The sequence below is a fragment of the Taudactylus pleione genome, unplaced genomic scaffold, assembly GCF_031769625.1.
Source record: "Taudactylus pleione unplaced genomic scaffold, aTauple2 ptg000005l, whole genome shotgun sequence".
Taxonomy (NCBI): Eukaryota; Metazoa; Chordata; class Amphibia; order Anura; family Myobatrachidae; genus Taudactylus; species Taudactylus pleione.
In genome coordinates, this window is record NW_028284408.1 from 15841238 (window position 1) to 15861318 (window position 20081).

A 20081-nucleotide genomic window follows, 5' to 3' on the forward strand; every position below is an offset into this window, starting at 1 on the left:
GTGCAAAGGGAGTAACATATAGCAACCAGACGTTTGTATTCTTTTAAAGAAGGTAATCTTCAGTCAACATTTAAAAAAAGCATACATAAAGAAGCATTTTCAGTTTTAATGATTTTCAGGCACAAAAGTAGCACAATGTATGTGTAGCAGCAGGAGCTTCTAGCAGACTATTCTAGTTACAGCAATATTCTCGGTTGCCAGGGAACAATTTATTTAAAGAGACTACAAATCAAACATCAAATATCATAAGGAGACTGATATTTAGTTTCTCTGATGCCAACTGTCAGTTGTAATTGTTTAAGTGGAACATTGCTTTTCACTGAACTGAAAACATTGCACAATCTATTGTTCACTTAAGTACCTTTGTATGGATGAGTGACATTTTCCTAGTGACCTTGGGCAAAGCAAATTACTGTATAAAGTCAGTGTGAATGGCTTAACTAAGATCATCTAAGCCAGGGTTGCATGAACTCTAGCAACCAATGCACTTCAAGAGTTTCTATTCTGTAGGCATAACATTTGGAAGTAGTTTGCAACTGAGTGCCCAGCTTCCCTGACACCTAGAAAGATTCTCCTAACTTATAAATCTTACTGACTGGATCCAGACGATTGGATGATCTATTATCGTCCCAGAAAAAACATGATCATAAAGGACAGACAGGAAGAACCCTGATATTAGCATCTAAAAATAGGGCGATAGCTGGTTGTGCATCATTAAAGCGAAGTGGGAGCAGATTCCACATTAAAGTGACCACACTAGCTTCAATCTAGTAATCTGGACCAATTTTCAAAATTCCAAGAATACCCACTCATTCAAGAGATAAGCCTTGCCCTGTTGGGAGCCGAGCCCATACACGCTACAATGGATATAATGATTTTTATTATTGTTTTTAACAATCATTTGTGGAGCAAAACTGCAACAAATAACCAAGTTGGCTGGATGTAACCATATTGTCCAACCTAAACTGTATGTGCCCACAAGACATAGGTTGTCCAAATACCCCAACTAAGATAAATGAAGCAAGCACTACACTATAGTCCATGTAAACCAATATAGACAAATGAGAATGCCCGTTTTATAACATACATTTCTCATTACAAAAGTTACTGACAATGGCAAATGTGGGATGCATGTGATTTCATTTATTCTTGTAGATTATCTTCTCATAGATGCCACCATTGTATTTAGACAATTGAAAAAGACAACAATAACATCATGAAGGGTATTAAATTAGATCCGAAAATTTTCGCCTGTCCGACTTTTCACCTCATTCGCCTGTTTCAGAGGCGAAATCATTCCATGCGCGTCCCCGCTTTTCGCCTAATTCAATTGCAAAACAGCGAAACAGGCGAAAAGTACTGAAAGAATTGGGGAAATCAGTCTGTACCCCAGAAAAAGATGCACTAACATAGGGAATCAATATAGATGTGTACTAATAGCCCTAATAAAACTATTTTGGGTACTTAAGTTGTGTAAATTGCTTGCTATTAGCATCTTTGTAAAAGCGGTGAAGAATAGCATTAAGCAGTATTTTTTGGTGAAAAGTAGTCTAGTCAAATTTGGGGTACTTGAAAATGGGTGCTAGCATATTTTTATGTCTCTAAAGTCAACTTTAAAAAAAAAAAAAAGTGAAAATCCACCTGCTACATGCACCTGCAATCCCAAAAACACCTGACCCATCCTAGCAACCATCCAAGAAGCCTATTTCGCTAGTTTTTATGCTTGTCCCCCCACTTTTTAAATTTTTACCCCAAAAATGACATGCCTTTTTTGGGGTGTTCTTAGGTTTTTTTTGTTTGTTATTTTTTTGCAGATTTCTTTTGAGGGGGGGGCTGTCCCTAGGATTCTGAGTCTTTTCCCCACGTTTGCACCCCAAAATAAAGATTTTGCACTTCTTTTCACCTGCTATTGATTGGAGAATCTTTTTTGGAGAATTCAATGCATCGAGTTTCCGCTTAGGCAAAATTGTCCTGGAATTGAATTTGGCGAAGTTTCTTTGGGGGCGAAATTTTCTCAAAAAAAACCAGGCAAAAAGGGTTTTTCGCCTCTAACTGAATATGGTCATATAAGAAGTTCTTGACATATACTGTAATTGTTCCAAGAAGCTTTTTTGTTTTGAATTAAAATAATGATATTGTTTTTCATTTTATAAACCTTTGTAAAATATTTATCTTTAAAATAAATGAAATATCTTGCATTATTACATTAGTTAGAGTAAAACCTGAACTTTTCACCTATGCATGTTGCCACTAATAGCATTTGGAAACATGCTCACTTGCTTTAAAGGCTCATGATGAAGCATGAGAACATGACGACAAAATCACTGGTGCAAGCTAATAAAATAATGAATAACTCTGATTGAATAAATTATGCAAGCTGATCAAAATTAAAGAAAAAAAAAATCCCTCAGGTAAAAGGCCGCTGAGCCAAAATGTTAAAAATTCCCTAAACATATTCACACAGATCTGTTTGAAGAAAAAAAAAAAAAAAAAAAACTTTATCCATGCTCAAATGAAGAATAGCTCTAAAACTACTGGTATCTAGGGAATGTATTTTTGTACTAATGTTGGGTGGGAGCACAGGAAAATACATACAACACAAAGGAAAATTCATGACACTCTGATTCCATCAAGTGAATAATACAGGATGCCTGTTACATGTCAAGGACAAAAGACCCTACATTTTGAAGTCAGCACTTAAATGACCTAGTTTAAGATACAGAAAGACTAAAATAAAACGCAAAAGCTATTAAATTCATCTGAATGCAGGATATCACTTACCATTTAAAAAATATATATATATTAATTACAGTAAGAGCACTTTAATTGATTCTTACCTGTCATCTTCACCATCAACCAGAGGTGTTGTCAGAGGCAGAGACTTCAAAGGAAGTAAAGATCCAGCACTTTGAAGGCTACCACTACTGTCCAAAGAAACTCCTTCGCCAACATGGGCTAAGCCAACCACGGAGTGCTCCATCAATCGCCGAGCATCTTCAATCTGGCTTGCCACGGACTGAATGAGAGATGGTGCGAAGAACTGACCAGCACTAGATAGGGGTATGTTTTGTGCAACAGGCAAGGTTGCAATTACTGGAGCTTGGGTTCCACTTTGCACTATATTCCCATTTTGTGCTGTTGGAAGTTGAGTAACAGTTGGTGCTGCAGAAGATATTCCAGTAGGAATAGATGTACCCAGCTGTTGAACATTAGTTGCTGCTGGGAGTGGACTGATTGCAGGTACTTGTTGGGTGGTCATTCCTTGTACAGCAGGTTCAATTAATTGTGTTGTATGTTTTGAAGGGAGCAAAGTATTCTGAGGTGCAATCATTACTGGTTGTGGATGTGCAGTAGCACCTGCCTGCATGCCTTGTGAGGGTGGCAGTACCTGTTGAGAAGGAGCTGGGACGCTTTGGTGCATAACAGATGGTGTAGTCTGATTAGTAGATGCCTGGTGCACTGGAGTTGGAAGGTTTCCTTGTTGGCCAACACCAACAACTTGACCACCTGTTGCAGGTATGGTTGCCTGGGCATGTACCACAGGTTGAGTTGGAGCTACACAGGTTGGTGGAGCTTGTGCAGGCTGAATTTGTGGCTGCAAAACTTGTGCTTGGACAACAGGTACTGTAGCATTATTACCAACTCCTGATGAGTTTGACTGTACAGTTGCAACTGCTGCCTGAAGTATTTGTGGATGCTGTAGGTATTCTGGTAAATTCCCTGGAATAGAACTTTGATTCCCTGGCATTACATGCCCAGTGGTCATCTGAGTAGGTGCGGTCTGTGGATGTGTATACTGTAATTGTTGTTGAACAGTTGGCAGATTTTGTAAGGGCTGTGCCGGTTGAGGATATGGCAACTGTTGTGGGATCATAGTAGAAACTGCTGGCTGTTGATGCCCTAAAGAGGATTGTACACCAAGAATATTAACAGCAGCTGGCTGCACACCCACTGTAGCATTCATAGTAGCTGGGGCAGCCTGCCCTAGTTGTTTCTGCGGAGAATAAGTGGCATCTTGTGAATGTATCTGTATCTGTGCAAGCTGAGGTTGGGAAACACTCTGTGGTATATTTGAAGCTGGTACATTCTGAGTAAGAGCGTTGCTGAAGTCAATCTGCTGAGGGCCCAGTGATTGAAATCCTTGCATTGCAGGTGCCCCCATTTCACCACTTCCAACACTTTCTGTATAGTGACTCAGAGTGCTGATATTGCTACTGACTGAACTCCCACTGGTGCTCTCTCGCTCAGACATCACTTCAAGTGGGTTTTGTTTAACACTCTCTACTGCTTTGTTGACAGCAGCTCCTTCTGAAGCAGCTGCTGCGTTTTCTTTGTCATAGAACTCCATACAAGTCCATCTGCCCTTTTTAAAAGGTTCTGAACTGGAGTCTAATTTTACAACTCTAAACCTAGATGTTGCAGCTGAAGGTGCTGCCTGCTGCTGTCCTGCAGCTGGTACATTTGTTGATGCTACAATTGCACTAGTAACATTGTTAGCTATACTAGATGAGGCAATGCTGCCATTGCCAGACAAACTTAAACTTGTGTTATGGTTTCCAGGCACAGCACTTGCATTACTAGAACTTGGGACAGTGCTGGAGTTAACATTTACACTACTGGGCAATGGACCCACAACACAGCTTACATTTTGAATATTGAGTGTTGTACTACTACCTGTGGCAGGACTACTTGTTTTACGCACCATAGTCGGTATAGTCCCCACAGCTGGAACAGCAATAGAAGGTGCAGAGGAGACAGCTCCTGTAATTATACTGTCCGTACTTCCTTGGGGAGCCAACTTCACAGATGTTAAGTTTTGAGAAGCACCAGAAATAAAGGCACTGGATAAGCCATGATGGGTAGGTGGGGGGAGTCCGTGATGATGAAGATGGTGAGGGCGATGTACATTCCCATTTATCATGATATTTTGCTGAACATTAGAGGGTAAGTGTTGATGAGGATGTGGTTGATTTGGAGACACAGCACCAGGTGTGTCAGCTTCTTGAAAATTATTCAATGTCTCTTCTGAGGAGCTTCTTTCTGGGCCCCCAAGATCTGTAGCTCTAGATGAGATATCCAATATTTCAGATGATGACAGATCTTCAGTGTGTGATTCGTCCAAGTCATCATAGCTCTCGGTATCTTCAGCTATACTGTTGTTGGAGCTCATGCTGGCTGAAATTTGAGCAGGGGTTACACTGGTAATCTGAAAGCCACTTTTCTTCTTCATCTGGGCCCCTGACTGTAGATGGGTCTGTGGCAATAAATTCAGGGTCTGCGGAGGAGGATGCTGCTGAGGTCCAGGTGAGGAAGAGGATACAGGTGGTGGAGGCAGCACCATTACAGGAGACTGATAGTCATCAGAGGACAGGATATGACCACCTACTGCAGGCCCACTGCTTATATTCAAAGAAGAAGGGTTGCCACTGGTACCACTGCCCCTTCTGGGAACATCTGCCGGCTGCGCCATCTTCCTGGCAGCTAGGTCTGCGGATGGATCGGGCTGGTGCATTTTAATTCTCCTCCTCTAGCCCTCAGCCCACCCACCTTCACTCCTCCAAACGTGCGCGATGTGTTTCCCCTGGCTGAGGGGGGCGAGGGCTCTCCCGCTGAGATCACACAGCTATATAGCCGCCTACAGACAGGCACGGGCAGCTCTCCGGTGCGCAGTCCCCGGTGATGAGCGGTGTCGCTGCCAGCTCCCTCTTCCCGGTTAATGACAGCGATCAACACAGTCCCTGCAGTGACAGCCCTCAGGGTCGCTCCTCACGGGGAGCAGGAGCGGCGGCCCTGGCAGGTGTGATACGGGGCTGCCCCGGCCGGGGTCTGGGCTCGGTGCTGGGTGAGGAGGAGGCGACGGCGGTGAGCTGAGCAGTGCAGCCTGAGAACGCGGCCATCAGTGACAGCCATCAGCAGCACTCCTCCTGCCCGGGGCCCGGCGGCAGCGGCCCCATCCTCTGTACAGGGGGGCGGTGTACGTACAGATAGCCGCCGCGACCAACTCTCCCCCAGCCGGGCTCCGAGCTGCCGGTAACGTGTAATCCGGACGAGTGGGCGCTGTTGCGGTGCGGAGGCCGGCTGCTCCCCGTCTCTTTCCCCCGTGACTCTGCCTTTCCTTTCTCTGGCTGCTGCTGTGTCTCTGGGCTCCCTGTTACACGGCGCCTGTGCCTCCCTCCCCCTGACTAAGCTCACACTGTATTGGAGGACGGAGACTCGGAGCCGGGGAAGCTGCTGACTGAGGGGAGGAGACGGCACTGTGGTAGGAGGGGGATACGGCAAGATGGCGGCCGGACATGCGCAGTAGCCCTCTGTTGGAACTGTCGAGAGGTAGCAGCCGGCCTGCAGAGAGAGGGGAAGGGCCGGGAATTGCCGAACGCAGGGCGAGGGCTTCGGGAGAACTCGGCTTTTCCCGGAAGATGACGTCAGTGCGGGAGTCAGGCAGAGAGACGTGTCCTGTTGCTGCTGCTGGGAGGCCGCCGGGGACCGTGTGCTCAGTAACTGGCCATTGTGCAACGAGGATGCCACGTGGGTGTATTGTCTGCGGACAGGTCACTCAGCAGTGATGCGGGGTAACATGAGGAATCTCACCCAACCTTCATATCTGGGCAAGTTTCGTCTCACAGACACCCGCTCATGCTCACAGTGATCCTAGCTGGGAGGCTGTGATGTGCCTGTTACTCACCTGCAGCAGCAGCAGTATGGCTCTGACTCACACATGCAGCAATCATATCCCAGCTTCATTAGTTATCACAATGTGAGACTATTTGCATAATGCTACAGCCATGAATTAGAGTAGAATTAGTAATACCTAAACATGCAGCCGAACATGAAAAGTTTTTAATGAGGGACAGCAATAAATATAGTATTGCTACATAATTAAAATTGATCGGGTTGGGGTGCTAATACTTGTGTGGGAGAGAAATTGTTGCTCCTCTCGATTATTGTATTAGTTCATATTACCAAAAAATACATAATGTCAAAATTCAGGGGTGCTATGGGGGGCTTTGTATTAACATCCCTCTGTTCTGAGTGCAAGCAGTGTTTGATTTTTTTTGCCAAGGCTGCAGCCTAGAGAGGCCAATGTTTCTTCTCTGTGCCCTCTGTGTTCTCTTTGCTAATATTCCATGTATGTCATCAAATTCCAGAACTACCCACTTACCTATCCTCTACAGAGTCCACTCATAACGTTACATATGTTCTCTTTTTTTACACTCACACATCCCACTGACACCAGGCCAACATTTCTGGGTGATTGGATCATTAGGGTCGACCATTGATTAGGGATGACCATCGATCATTCATAATCATCGATTGTTTATGGCCGGGGGTTGAATGCTTTTGCCATCAATGGGGGAGAACCAGATGGTTTCCCTCCATCGATGTCTAAGCATAAACGAATGTGGGGTGTTTTTTTTTCAAGGTGCCAGGAGTTAGAGCATAGCTCCGCCCCCGGCACCCGCAAAGCCCCACCTTTATGTTCTGATTGGCACACGGGCCAGTCAGTCACAAAACAGGGATGACCATCGTTTGGTGAAAGCATAGATGGTCATCCATTGAATAGTTTGTAGCCATCGATGGCTACTTGCTATTTTGCCATCAATGGTCACACCACCGATGGCCATCCCTACCATTGATGGTTTTGCAACTATCGAGTGTCTAATGTTGATGGTGAGAGGTTTCACCATCGATGGCTACTCGCCGATGGTGAATCACAACTGAGTTTTGGGTACCTCCGGGCAGCAACTTGCGCATGTGCAAAAACAATCCAATTATGGTTTACCATTGATGGCTTCAGCAACACTATGGGGAGTATTCAATTAGACGCTGGGTTTACCCCAAGTCTAATTGCCATGCCTGAGCTATTTAATTAGCGGGGATTATCCAGCTCGTGAGTCCCCGTAGTGGGACTGAACCTCGTAGTTCATGGAGCTGCGAAGTAAAGTCCGCTGAAAAAAAACACCAAATCAGGCTCGCACGCGGGTAAAAAAAAATTGATTACGTGGAATCGGTGTGATTCCACGCGTGAATTCTAATTTTTCAGAGCGGGAAAAAGGCTAATTGAGTAGCATTTCCCTGCGCCGCAGGGATTTTGGCGGGGTAAACCCCACAGCCATTTGAATACTCCCTATGGATCATAAAGTCCACCGAGAACTTCTACAATCTGGCTAGACCAATTTGCAATATGTAACACTTGTACTGTATCAAATTCCTATTTCCATATAGAATGTAAGGTTATGAGCAGGGCCCTCTTACCTCTGTGTTATTCACAGGGCTCCATTTAAGAATGAGACCTAACCCCTTTAGTACTTGCTAAAAGGGTTATGTCCTCCATTCTGTATTTAACAAAGAGCAGAAAGCTCAGCCTACTGCTGTTTGTCACTATACCACTTACTCCATCTATAGATGGCGTTACCTGTACGGTCTATATTACCTGCAATGAGGAAGCAGCAAAGCCTTCTGGGCATAGCTGAGTTCCTGCCTGGCAGATCACAATGCGCATTAGTGGACAATCCAGCAGTGGTAGGCACCCAGAAGCTGGACAGAGGACGCCACCAATAAGGAGGACGCTGCTGGACCTCTGCGGACAGGTAATGTTAAATTCCGGCGGCATATACAGAAGTATCACTGTGATACTAAACAAAATATGCCGTCGGTAATTAGTATTGGTAATAAATGGATTCCCAAGTTTTATTACAGTTTTGTTCCCAATTGTAAAGCGCAGCATAAATGTTAATAAATAAACAGCACATACAGTTCTAAAATTAACAGCAAACCCTTTTAACCCCATCAGTAATTGATAACTTAGGTAATTACACCTAGCATCTTGCTTGGCACTATTACAAAGGGTGCTCTCACTGCAGGTATCTCTGCTGTATGGATATCTTCTCTGGCTGGCATAACCCACAAGGTTTGTGGGTCCCCCAGGGCAACTAACATGTGGGAGGAACCACTGCCAATAAAATTGTCAAAATTATATATACTGGTTAACCATGACTACCATAATCCTTTGCTCCTCCACTTGCCTCCAAAAAGACTTTGCATTAACCCCTTTGCGACACTATTGTAATTTAAATTATAGAAACAAACCAATCCTTACTGAATATCATCTATCCACCCTTTATCATCACCCCCTGCTGATTCAGTGTTGATTGCCTACAAGATTCCTCATTGATAGGTGAGTTTTGACCCCGTTCTTCCCTGCCAGAAGGCTTGTCCAATCTTTAGGTGGGGTTATTTGCCTGTTCAGTGACATAGGTGGGTGGCAGCCTGACAGATATATTGGCCAATCACTTCATCAGCCAATAAGTCTGCTGCCCATCGGCAAGTGTGTACCCGTGATATGTTGGTGAATGGCTTTGTTCATAGACCTATCACATTGGCTGTGCTGCACAGCCGATGGACAGATACATCTGCAGACATATCTGTCCATCGGCAAGTGTGTACGGTGGGTCCGCAGACCTCCTGTACAGATGCAGGGGCAGCCGCGAGGAGGGGCAGCCCCCGGCCAGCGGGACCCACCTTCTCCTACACACTGAACACAGATTATGGTTGTTCAGTGTGTACGAACAACCATCATCTGCAGATATATCTGTTTAGTGTGTACCCAGCTTAAGCATGGGCTGCTGGATTACCAAGAGATAGCAGAAAGCGTAGCATAAACATGTTTCAGCTGATGGAGATGTGGTAAATGGAAACTGCAGCCAGGACCAAGGTATGGCACATCTACCCTATTGGGGTACATTTGTGAGGCCCTTCCAGTGTGTTGTGGCCTTTTGGTGATCACAATGGTTACACCACCTAGTATGGCAGATGCTATATTTCTCCTTTTCTGTACACTGTCTTCAGCCGTCTAGTTTCATTCAATGTTCAATTATTTTTCAACTATACTAGATTGTTCTTATCAACTCAGCTGTCCAGACCCTTTAACAACCAATGGAAAATATTCAGAAGAAGATTATGCTAAGGAAAGCAAAGGAGATTCTGCACTGGATCTTCAATGTGTATACAGGTTGAGTCTCCCATATCCAAAATGCTTGGGACCAGGGTTATTTTGGATAATGGAATATTCCGTATTTTGGAATATTTGCATACTATAAAGACATTTCTTGGATATAGGACCCAAAACTAAACACAGAATGCATTTATGTTCTATATACACCTTATACACACAGCCTGCAGGTCATTTTATACAATATTTTTAATAATTTTGAGCATCAAAAAAAGTTTGTGTACATACATGAAATTCATTTGTTTCATATACACCTTATACACACAGCCTGAATGTTATTGTATACTGTATTTTAATGATTTTGTGCTTTAAAAAAAGCTTGTGTACATTGCACCATCAGAAAGCAAAGGTTTCACATTATCAGTAATACAAAAAATATTCCGTATTTCGGAATATTTGGATATGGGAGACTCAACCTGTATATTATATGGAAACATTAAATTGTGAAAAAAGCATTATAGAGATATGATAATAATAGGGTTTGGTATCGCTCTTTGGAGTCAGTAAGAATTTCATTTACAGTGGAGGGAGGGGCACTCTTAGTTGTAGATATGTAAATGAGAAAATTGTTAAAATTTTACCTTTTGTATATTAGTTAAAAAGTATTAATCCAAGTACCTAAGCAGAAATATATATGAACATATCTACATATACAATTGTGCAAATTTACAAAAACCTTGGAAGTAATAAAGATTATGCAGCGAAAGGAGCTGTCCTCCAGTGTCTGAATAGAAGTATATATTGTCCTCCCGAATTAACCATGGCCAAGGTATGGGCCTATCGGGAAAAAAAGGTGAAATATTTTAATAATGATTATTTTAGTTTTCCATTGCTCAGTATTAACTTTATGGCTTAAATTATGAGCTCAATGGGCCAAATGTAATAGGCTGAGAGTATAGAAAATGTGAGAGTTTAGCAGTAAACTCTCACACTTTTTAAACTCGGCCAGTGTAATATGGTCCGGGAACATGCAAACTCGCATGTTTCTAAGCTGCATACACACGGTACGATCTGCACAACCAACGATTTCCCTTGAACTTTCTGTAGTGCAGGACAAACGATATTGGGTGTACACACTGATAGATATCTATGATACAAATCTTTAGGTGAAGTCATACTGCCACATCTCTGAACAGGCAATTCTTGACGATATCGTCCAAGTTGGCCTGCATGTACGGATGACCAAAGATATCTATATCGACCATGCGGGAACGTGCATCGTTGGTCGTTCGCTGCATAAAAATGAATGATTTATCGTTGAACGATATCGTTATCATTCATATCGTTCATAGGTATAGTACCGTTAGTACACGCACCTTTAGATTCAATAAAACTCTCATAATTTAAACTCTCATCCAGATGTTTTCCCATTTTTAAGATAAAGCTCGACCAATGTGAGAGATTACTGCTAAACTCTCATATTTTCTAAACTCTCACCCTATTACATTTGGCCCCATGTGTCTCCTTGCATCTCTGTGTCCCTAGCCTTAAAAGTCTAGTGCTGGTGATCAATTCCATTTTTAACCAAAAGAAAAATAAAAGACTGAACTTTTAGACCCTGTAGTTTTCACAGCATTTGTAGAAGTGGGATTGCAGCAGAATTGGGATTTAGAAACCAATGGACATTGACTTTCAAAACAGCATCAAATTCAATGCTTCATAAATACTGTGTTTTGGCACCCCAAACTCTGGCAATGCCCATCGGTTTGTAAGGCAGCTTAGTAAATTTACCTCTTCCTCTTATTGACCAATAATAGCATTTTATAACAGATTTGCATTTGGAATAGTTATAGCTAATTTCCTTACTGCATCTATAAATAATTTTTATACTAATTTTAATTGTAATTAATTTCTTAGTCAAATCAAAGTGAGATTGCAGAGCACTTATCAGAATTGCTAAATATAAAATCTTATAGTAATGCCATTTTATATCATTTCTTTTAATAGCTGAAGTGATTATAATAGTTTGTTCCCACCTACAATATTCAGCAATACTATACATTTCAGCACTTAAAACAGATGACTCACAAGATCAAATGGTTGGTTGCAGTAATTAAACAATATTCAAAAACCAATTAAATAGCAACTGCTCGGTCATCAAGAGCAATCTTAAGAGGGAGAAATAATAAAGGTTTGGAGAATGCCGTAATAAAAGTCAAAATATTAACTTTTTTGCTAGAGATTCACATTAAAATATTGTTTTGTATGATCAAATGACAGGTTAGGCAAAACAATCAGGATTGCCTGCAAAATCAATTGAATTAATTTGCAAACCGAGCAATGAAGAGATTGGCATGCCCAAAGGTTTTTTCTGTTTAGGTACAATGTATTTGGTGAAAGGTGTTGTGAATAAACTGTAGGGGGTATATTTACTAAAGTGAAAGTTTTTAGAAGTGGAGATGTTGCCCATAGCACCCAACCAAGAAATTCAGCTATGCAGTTTAAAATGATATAAAGGATATTGTTGTATTTAGAATACAGGAGAAAGCGATAAAATAATAGTTTACAATACAACACTACTGCCTGCTCAGCTAAATATGTTATTAACGTATCTAGTTAGTGTTAGTGCTGTATACAAAAAAGGTTATTGAGGGCAGGCTGCCAATTATTTGTAGGGAGAACAGTGTTGTTTTTTAATTAACAATTATTAGTATGAGTTGTATCAGACTCACATATCTACACCTCTATTATGCAAAACACAAGACACTGATGGAAAGAATGGGCACTAAACACTTTAGCAGAGTCATTTTAAAATAATTTAATTATGTTGGAATTTTTTTTATATTACATGAATGTTTTGTTGTACATTCAGTGGCGGTTCTAGGGGCGGGCTAACAGGGCAGTCGCCCGGAGCGCCGGCCCCTAGAGGGCTCCACTGAGTCCCCAGGAGGCAGAGAAAAAAAAATCCCAGAAAAAAAAAAAACGTGCCGGTCCCCCCCTGCTAGACGCCGCAGGGAGGCTTCATTTGCCGGGCGCCCGCTGATATTTGTTATCAGCAGGCACCCAGCTCCCTGCAGCAGCAACCGAAAGACGGAGCTCACTCCTGAGCTCCGGCTTCCGGCAGAGAGCTCTATGGGAGGGACGTCATGACGTCCCTCCCATAGATCCGTGGTGGAGTCGCGGTCAGACCGGACGGCAGCGGATGGAGGAGCAGGGTTTAAGGTAAGTATTGTGTGTTGTTTTTTAATATTTTTTTTTTTTTCAGAAGCATCAGCACTGGGGGGATTTCTATAAGGGGCATTACTACTGGGGGGCATTGAGAATAATAACAGCGCTCCAAAGGAAAAATGAAGATGTGTTTCAATGGGAGCAGCTTGGCAAGCGGGCAGTCCTCCCCGCGTGTTATTTAGAAATGAAAAAGGGGTTTGTCAAGCGCTACACCTATGAAAATGTATGATAGTGTGGCATGTTACTATCAACCCAATCTAAATTCAGAGATATGAACATACAGTGGGGGAGAGGAGTGTGCTGTATTGCTATCTACTTTCAGACATAAAATACTGTATAAAATGATATGCAAATGACGGGTAGGATAATACTATTTATTGGTAAAAACTACACAAACTTAATAAAGGTGTCTGTATGATCAGCAATGGGTGGCAGCGGTGGACAGAAATTTGAATAGTAGGATGAATACGGTGGATAAATAGTTGATGGAGTCTGTCCTGTATTGTCACTTGATGCAAAAGGTTCGTGACTTGAACTATGATGAAGGATTAATTGTCAATAGAGATCACGGCGTCCCGTGATCTCTAGGGAATAGATTGATGTTCTGGTTATATATGATGATAATTTGTAGTTCTGTGTAAGAGCGTTGCCCGGGATGTCTTCGGGCTAGAGGGGGGACGAGTGTGGGTCTGACTGGTATGTCCCGGACCGTGCTAGCAACCAGTGTGGATGTGATCGGCAATGCGCTTCAATAGAAGTACACGCTGCTCATTCTAACCTCTAGGATGTGCATGTGTCTTGGGAGGAAGCAGACGCCGGTTCAGGTATGCGAACCTTACACTGGGTGCTTCCTCCACTGCTGGGATCTTACCTGGTCTAACCACTCGTGCATTGTCCTCCTACCTCCTAGGAAGCCCTTACAGTCTCAGTCCTCTGATTCTGTGCTTCACTGTCTGTCCTCGTGAAACACTCGGTAATACTCCGGTCTCCGTCTGCGTCCTCCGTCACGTGATCGGGATCCCGAGTAAGTGTTTGCTAGGGTGAATTGCTGCCACTGATTTCCTGGTGGAATGTTGTCTCTGATAATGTCTCCAATGCGTTTCAGCCTAAATCGGCCGGTGTCCTTGTTACGTGGGGCACTAGTAAGGGGGTACCTGCACTGTCCTCAGTGCACATGTGCCGACAATGTCAGCAGTGCGGGGGTGCCGGTGGTGTCCTTAGTGTTGGAGTGCCGGCAATGTGGAGTTGCTGATGGTGTCCTCAGTATGTGGGGAAGCAGTGGAGGGGTGCTGGCAGTGTCCTCAGTGCGGGGGTGCCATCGGTGTCCTCAGTGCAGGGATGCTGACAGTGTCGGCAGTGCAGGGGTTCCCTCGGTGTGGAGGGGTGTCAGTGTCGGCAGTGCAGGGTTGCTGACGGCGTCCGCAGTACATAGAGCAGCAGCGCGGGGGTGCTGACACTGTCCTCAGTGCACGTGTGCCTACAGTGTCGGCAGTGCGGTGGTGCCTGTGCTGTCCTTAGTGTGGGAGTGTCGGCAGTGTGGGGTTGCTGACAGTGTGGGGTTGTCCTCAGTACATGGGGATTGCAGGGGTACTGGCAGTGTCCTCAGTGCGGGGTGTCGGCAAAGCGGGGGTGCCAGCGGTGTCCATCGGTGCGCGTGTGCTGAAGTGTCGGCGGTACAGGGGTGCCGGTGGTGTCCTTAGTGTAGGAGTGCTGGCAGTGTGGGGTCGCTGACGTTGTTCTCAGTACGTGGGGCAGCAGTGTAGGGGTGCTGGCAGTGTCCTCAGTGCGGGGTGTCAGCGTTGTCCTCAGTGTGATGATCCTGGCAGTGTTGGCAGTGCATGGGTGCCGGTGGTGTCCTCAATGTAGGGTGCCAGCAGTGTCGGCAGCGTGGGGTACCACCAGGGGGGTCAGCAGCAGGGGGTGCCGGCGGTGTCGGCAGCGGTGGGTGCCGGCAGTATCAGGCAACGCTGATTTGCTGAGAGCCGTTGCAGACGGCTCTCTCAGCCAATAAGCGCTAAGCCTGTTGAATTTAATGGGACTTTCTAAAATGGCCGCTCGAGGCAAAACTTCAGGATCCGACAGAGGGATCGCAAGGTTTTGCATTGATTAGGGCAGGCAGGGAGATCCGAGCTGTGTCTCGGATCCCCCCGGATCCCCGAAAATCGTGTGGGTCCGGTTCCCGGAGAACCGGACCCACTCATCTCTAATATTTACTGTGATTCTAACCCTTACCCTAATGCTGATGTCGATATTAATACAATGTTGATATTCTCTCAATGTCGACATCATGAATGTCAACCTCCTGGTGTCAAGATTATTGTACCATTAGAAATTTACACTGCCAGGATCTGTCTCAGCAATTTTTATTGGGCTTTTATTAATTTTGGCAGTGTTTTTTTATAAAATAAATTGGTTTCATTAACTGTCTTTTAACTTGTTGACAGCAGCATTTGTCGACATTGTCAGTGTTATCTTGGTGACTGTATCCCCATTTTTCTGGTAGAAAAGCTGGGACTATTTGCTTTTGTTTGCTCCTCGGCTGAAATTTGCCCGCCAAGCCCCTGCAGCAAACAACTACATTTAATGATTTAAAAATCTGGTATGGAAAAATAAATAATTCTGTTTTTCAAAATGTTATATCTCAGGTTAGTGGTAGAAATCCTAGAAGAAATTCTGCAGCATAAAGCAGAGCCTGCACTGCATCTAGTACTGCCTATAATTGACAACATACAGTATAAGAAAAAGCTAGGTTTTCATTTACTTTGGAATGTCCACACAGAAACAGGTAATAACATTTCTGTTAGATACAGAAAGACATATAACATCAAAGACTATTTACATGCAATCAAATGTAACAGTAAACTTGCTAAATAGCAATTAAGCTTTATAGCTTCATAATTAATCTAAAGGCCCCCATACATCAGAGATGGATTGCAGTAATCGTGCAATTTGCAATCGATTGTTTCTAAAAATCTTTCCTTTTTCAATCGCTTGCAGAATTGCCACAATCGATTGAAAAAAGGAAATATTTTTATACACAATCGATTGCAAATTGCACGATTGCTGCAATCCATCTCTGATGTATGGGGGCCTTGACACCACAGAAAATACATTATGACATTGTTTTCTGCCATTATGTACATATTTGTGAGGTATGATGGCAATCGGGCGTATTAAGAAAGGAGGGGGCCTTGTTAAGTGTCCGGGTCCCCCTTCTCTCCCTCTGGCAGGCGCGGCACACTGACAGGTTCAGTAGACTTCGGGCACTAGTCTGTGCCTGGAGTCTACTGCGCATGCGCAGAACACTGGGAAAATGGGAAAATGTACCACATAACAACTCACACTTTTTACTTTATACTTATTTCAAATTGATTGTTCCCCATCACATTCTTCAGTGAAGATCATCTGTTTATACATTCCTCAGTGTGATTTTATGCTTATTCTCTACCTCATCTTATGTTCACTTCTGTATTTGATCATTCCAACCATGATCCCTTTTGTGTGATCTACTAACATCTTCTGCACTTTACAATTAAGTCAAAGCCTATATCTATTTTGTCTCATACCATTTTCATTCATTCATCACTGCCTGAGGAAGCGGAATGTTGTCTTTGAAACACATAGCAGCAAATTGTTTGTGAAATATATTTAATTTCGTTTTATGCTTTATTTTTATTTATAGAAATGTGTTTGAATTTATTTACCTGTTCAAGCCACTGAGTTTACTGTGTGATACTATTAATGTCATTCTATTTTTTATAATTCTTATATTATGTTATTGTCTGCAATGGGAGGGTAATCTCCATGACAATACTATGATTCTGAATTATGCATTGTATGGTGTCTGAGTCTACTTTACTCCAAATGTTAATAGAATTTAAACAATAAAAATAATTATTTCAATGGAATTACTGGATGTGCGGCTTTATCCACTTGCTGACCTAAGTTTGAAAGATTCAAGTGTTTCTGACACATACATATTCAGTTAATTCCAATCCCAGTTAAGCGCTTCTATGCTTTGTACCTATATCAGTGCCCGTAGAGCTATATCTCTATATTTATAATTGTTTGTTTTATTTTATTAATTCCTGCTTATGGGCCCAGTCACACACAGCTTATGGAATGTGGATGTTTTGCTAATTGAAATCTAATCAGACCATAGGCACGGCATGATGCATATTGACAGTGTTATCCCACTATTTCTGTTCATAGACACAGCAGGCGTCACTACCATCAGGATATGGTTCAAAAAAGTACTTACAGTATGTAATTAACTGAAACCTACAAGCTTAGCTTAAAGCTAGCTGATTGGCCCCCTTACCTCCGCCAGGGACAAGCAGCTGCCAGCTGTATCTCTCTCTCACTCAAGCTGGCCACACACATACCGATGTGCACACGATGAGCCGATGTCTACGATTTCCCTTGAAACTCTCCCCGGCAGCTCTGCACACGATCTCCACGCAATCTGCACACAATTTGGTGTCCAATCTTCATACGATCTCTCCTGCATCCAGACTTTCACACTGCATCGTGTCCTAGATTGTCAGATCTGCCCTACTGCACGGCAGATCTGAAGATGCGATGTGCGACCAGCGGGGACGTGCATCGTGATCGTGAGTGGGGACTCACGATTTACTCAGGATTTGGCCATATTTTACACGATCTGTCATTCCAATGTGTCGGAATCGTCCAGATCGGGTAAAATATAGCTGTGTGTGTGGTCAGCGTTAATGTTCGGCAGGTCCACCTTCTGGCGTTGAGGCAGCTCCTCCATTGCTCCTCTTGTGCACAGCACACCACACACAGAGAGTGGGTGTGCGCTCGCAATATGGCATCATTGCATACATTGTGTGTGTAAACTGCCGGTCTACATGCTATTGCTGGCAGTGACACTGCTTATAACAACTAAACTAGGCAGGAAAATAAACTATCTCCTCCTGCTCAGAGGCAGGCAATGAAAAAAGTTCCTAACCGGGCGGCCGTGGATATAAATTACATTTAAATTCAGGTGGATCGGCGGACCACCCATTAGCCAGATTGCCGATATGCCTGAATTTAAATGTCATTTATGTTCACAGCCATTGGGTCCACCCCGTACCACTCCTTAGTTTCGTCCTGCCAGGCCCGGCCATGATACTGCTGCACTGGCTGCCTATCACAGGAGAAGCAGTACAGCGAGTGCAGCTGTGAATGCAAGCAGCGGAGACTTCTTTCCAGTTGGGTTCCCCTGCAGTGCTTACCCTGCGGACTGCATTGTGTTGGCCCTGGGGGAAGCCCATGCCAGTTTTACCGCCAATTTTCAAGTACCAGACCAGACTCTGAGGTTCTCGGCTGGTTATGCTTTTGGGGTTGGAACCCACGCTAAACTGTACAGTGCTTCTGACAAACACGCAGCTCACAGGCAGGCCTATTTATTTGTGATTTGCCAAACATGATTCTATAAATTTGTGATTTGTATTTGAGTCCAGGTAAATGATACGATGTTTGGACCGATTATGTATTGTGCTGAATTGGTGTGTTTGGATGTGTTTCACCTGTTGCAGTTGAATTGGCCTTTAGTAAATCTCCAATTTGCAAAATCACACCTAAATCGCAGAAAAACACCAAGGGCCAAATGTAATAGGGTGAGAGATTAGAAAATGTGAGAGTTTAGCAGTAAACTCTAACATTGGTCGAGTTTTATCTTAAAAATGGGAAAACGCCTGGATGAGAGTTTAAATCATGAGAGTTTTTTTAGTATAAAAACCTGCGGGTTTCCATATTCTCAGACTCTATTACATTGGCTGAGTTTAAAAAGTGTAAGAGGTTACTGCTAAACTCTGACATTTGGCCCCAAATCTACCAAAAACTAATCTTAGTAAATTTACCCCTAAATGTAATATTTATGGTTATGTAATCCCTGTTAGCCTATTGAGTGGTGGTAATGTATTTCTAAACTTACAAAAGAAAATAAACTAGCATTTAAAAGGTGTGCATTGATTAAAGAAAATATAGCTACACCTAGCATGGGGAAGAATGATATTCTGTAATGTGTAAAATATACAGAAAATACAAATACACAAAAGGGTAAAATATACAGAAATTACAAATGCACAAAAGGAAAAAGTGTGACCATTTATCTAGAAATAAATGTATAATTATTTAAATAAGAAAACATGAGTGGCCTCAGAGCTGGCCATAGGCATTACTAGCAAATGCCTAGGGCTACAAAAGAAAACACTCTACAGGGGAGATGGTGCTGGTAATACTTGAAGCAGAACAATATAAATATACATCCAGTAATACAATGGTTGTCTTATATACTCAGACTTTCAGTTGGGTTCCATGATGTTTATAGAACTATGGGGTCGATTCAGACCCGGACGCTAAGCTGCGCTCTCACGCAGCTAAAAGGGGCCGGGTATGCAAATGCCGCAATCGCACTTTCTGGTGGAAGGACGCCTTCTATGCCTTAGAGAACGACGGCAGAGTGAGCACACGCCGGTAGGTATAAAGACGCCCACCTTTCTCTCTTAGCACACGTCATCTCCAGGAAGTGTGTGATTAATCGGATACATCGAGAGCCATCGGAGCTGCACGCAGCGCTTGAGGTAGACCCTACCCACCGCAAGCACTGAGATCAGTGCTGTCTAAAATACAACCAAGTGACGTGTACAATGATGCTTCTTTGCTAATTATGCACACCCATAAAACGCCATTTAGATGCCCAGACACGTCTGCATTCGCACATCCACTCCCCCGTTCACCTTCCCCTGTTACCACCCACAAGCGGCGCTATCTGTAACTCAAAATAGCTTCCAGTCTGTGTACTACGAGCACACAATTCCGAGCACAGTGAGTGACTCGCACATGCGCATATTGAGGCAAATGCATTCGCAAATGGACGAATATCGGCCATAGCGTG

At 43.4% G+C, this 20081-nt stretch overlaps 1 protein-coding gene across 1 annotated transcript in view; it reads right to left on the bottom strand.

Moving 5' to 3' along the window:
• TSC22D1 (TSC22 domain family member 1) overlaps positions 1 to 6701 on the bottom strand; it is a 111767-nt gene extending 105066 nt beyond the window's left edge. Inside the window, exon 1 of the mRNA XM_088442476.1 lies at positions 2838 to 6701. Within this exon, the coding sequence (XP_088298602.1) occupies positions 2838 to 5512 (2675 nt within the window). The 5' untranslated portion in view covers positions 5513 to 6701. The remainder of the gene's footprint in view (positions 1 to 2837) is intronic.
• Between the last annotated feature and the right edge of the window lie 13380 nt (positions 6702 to 20081).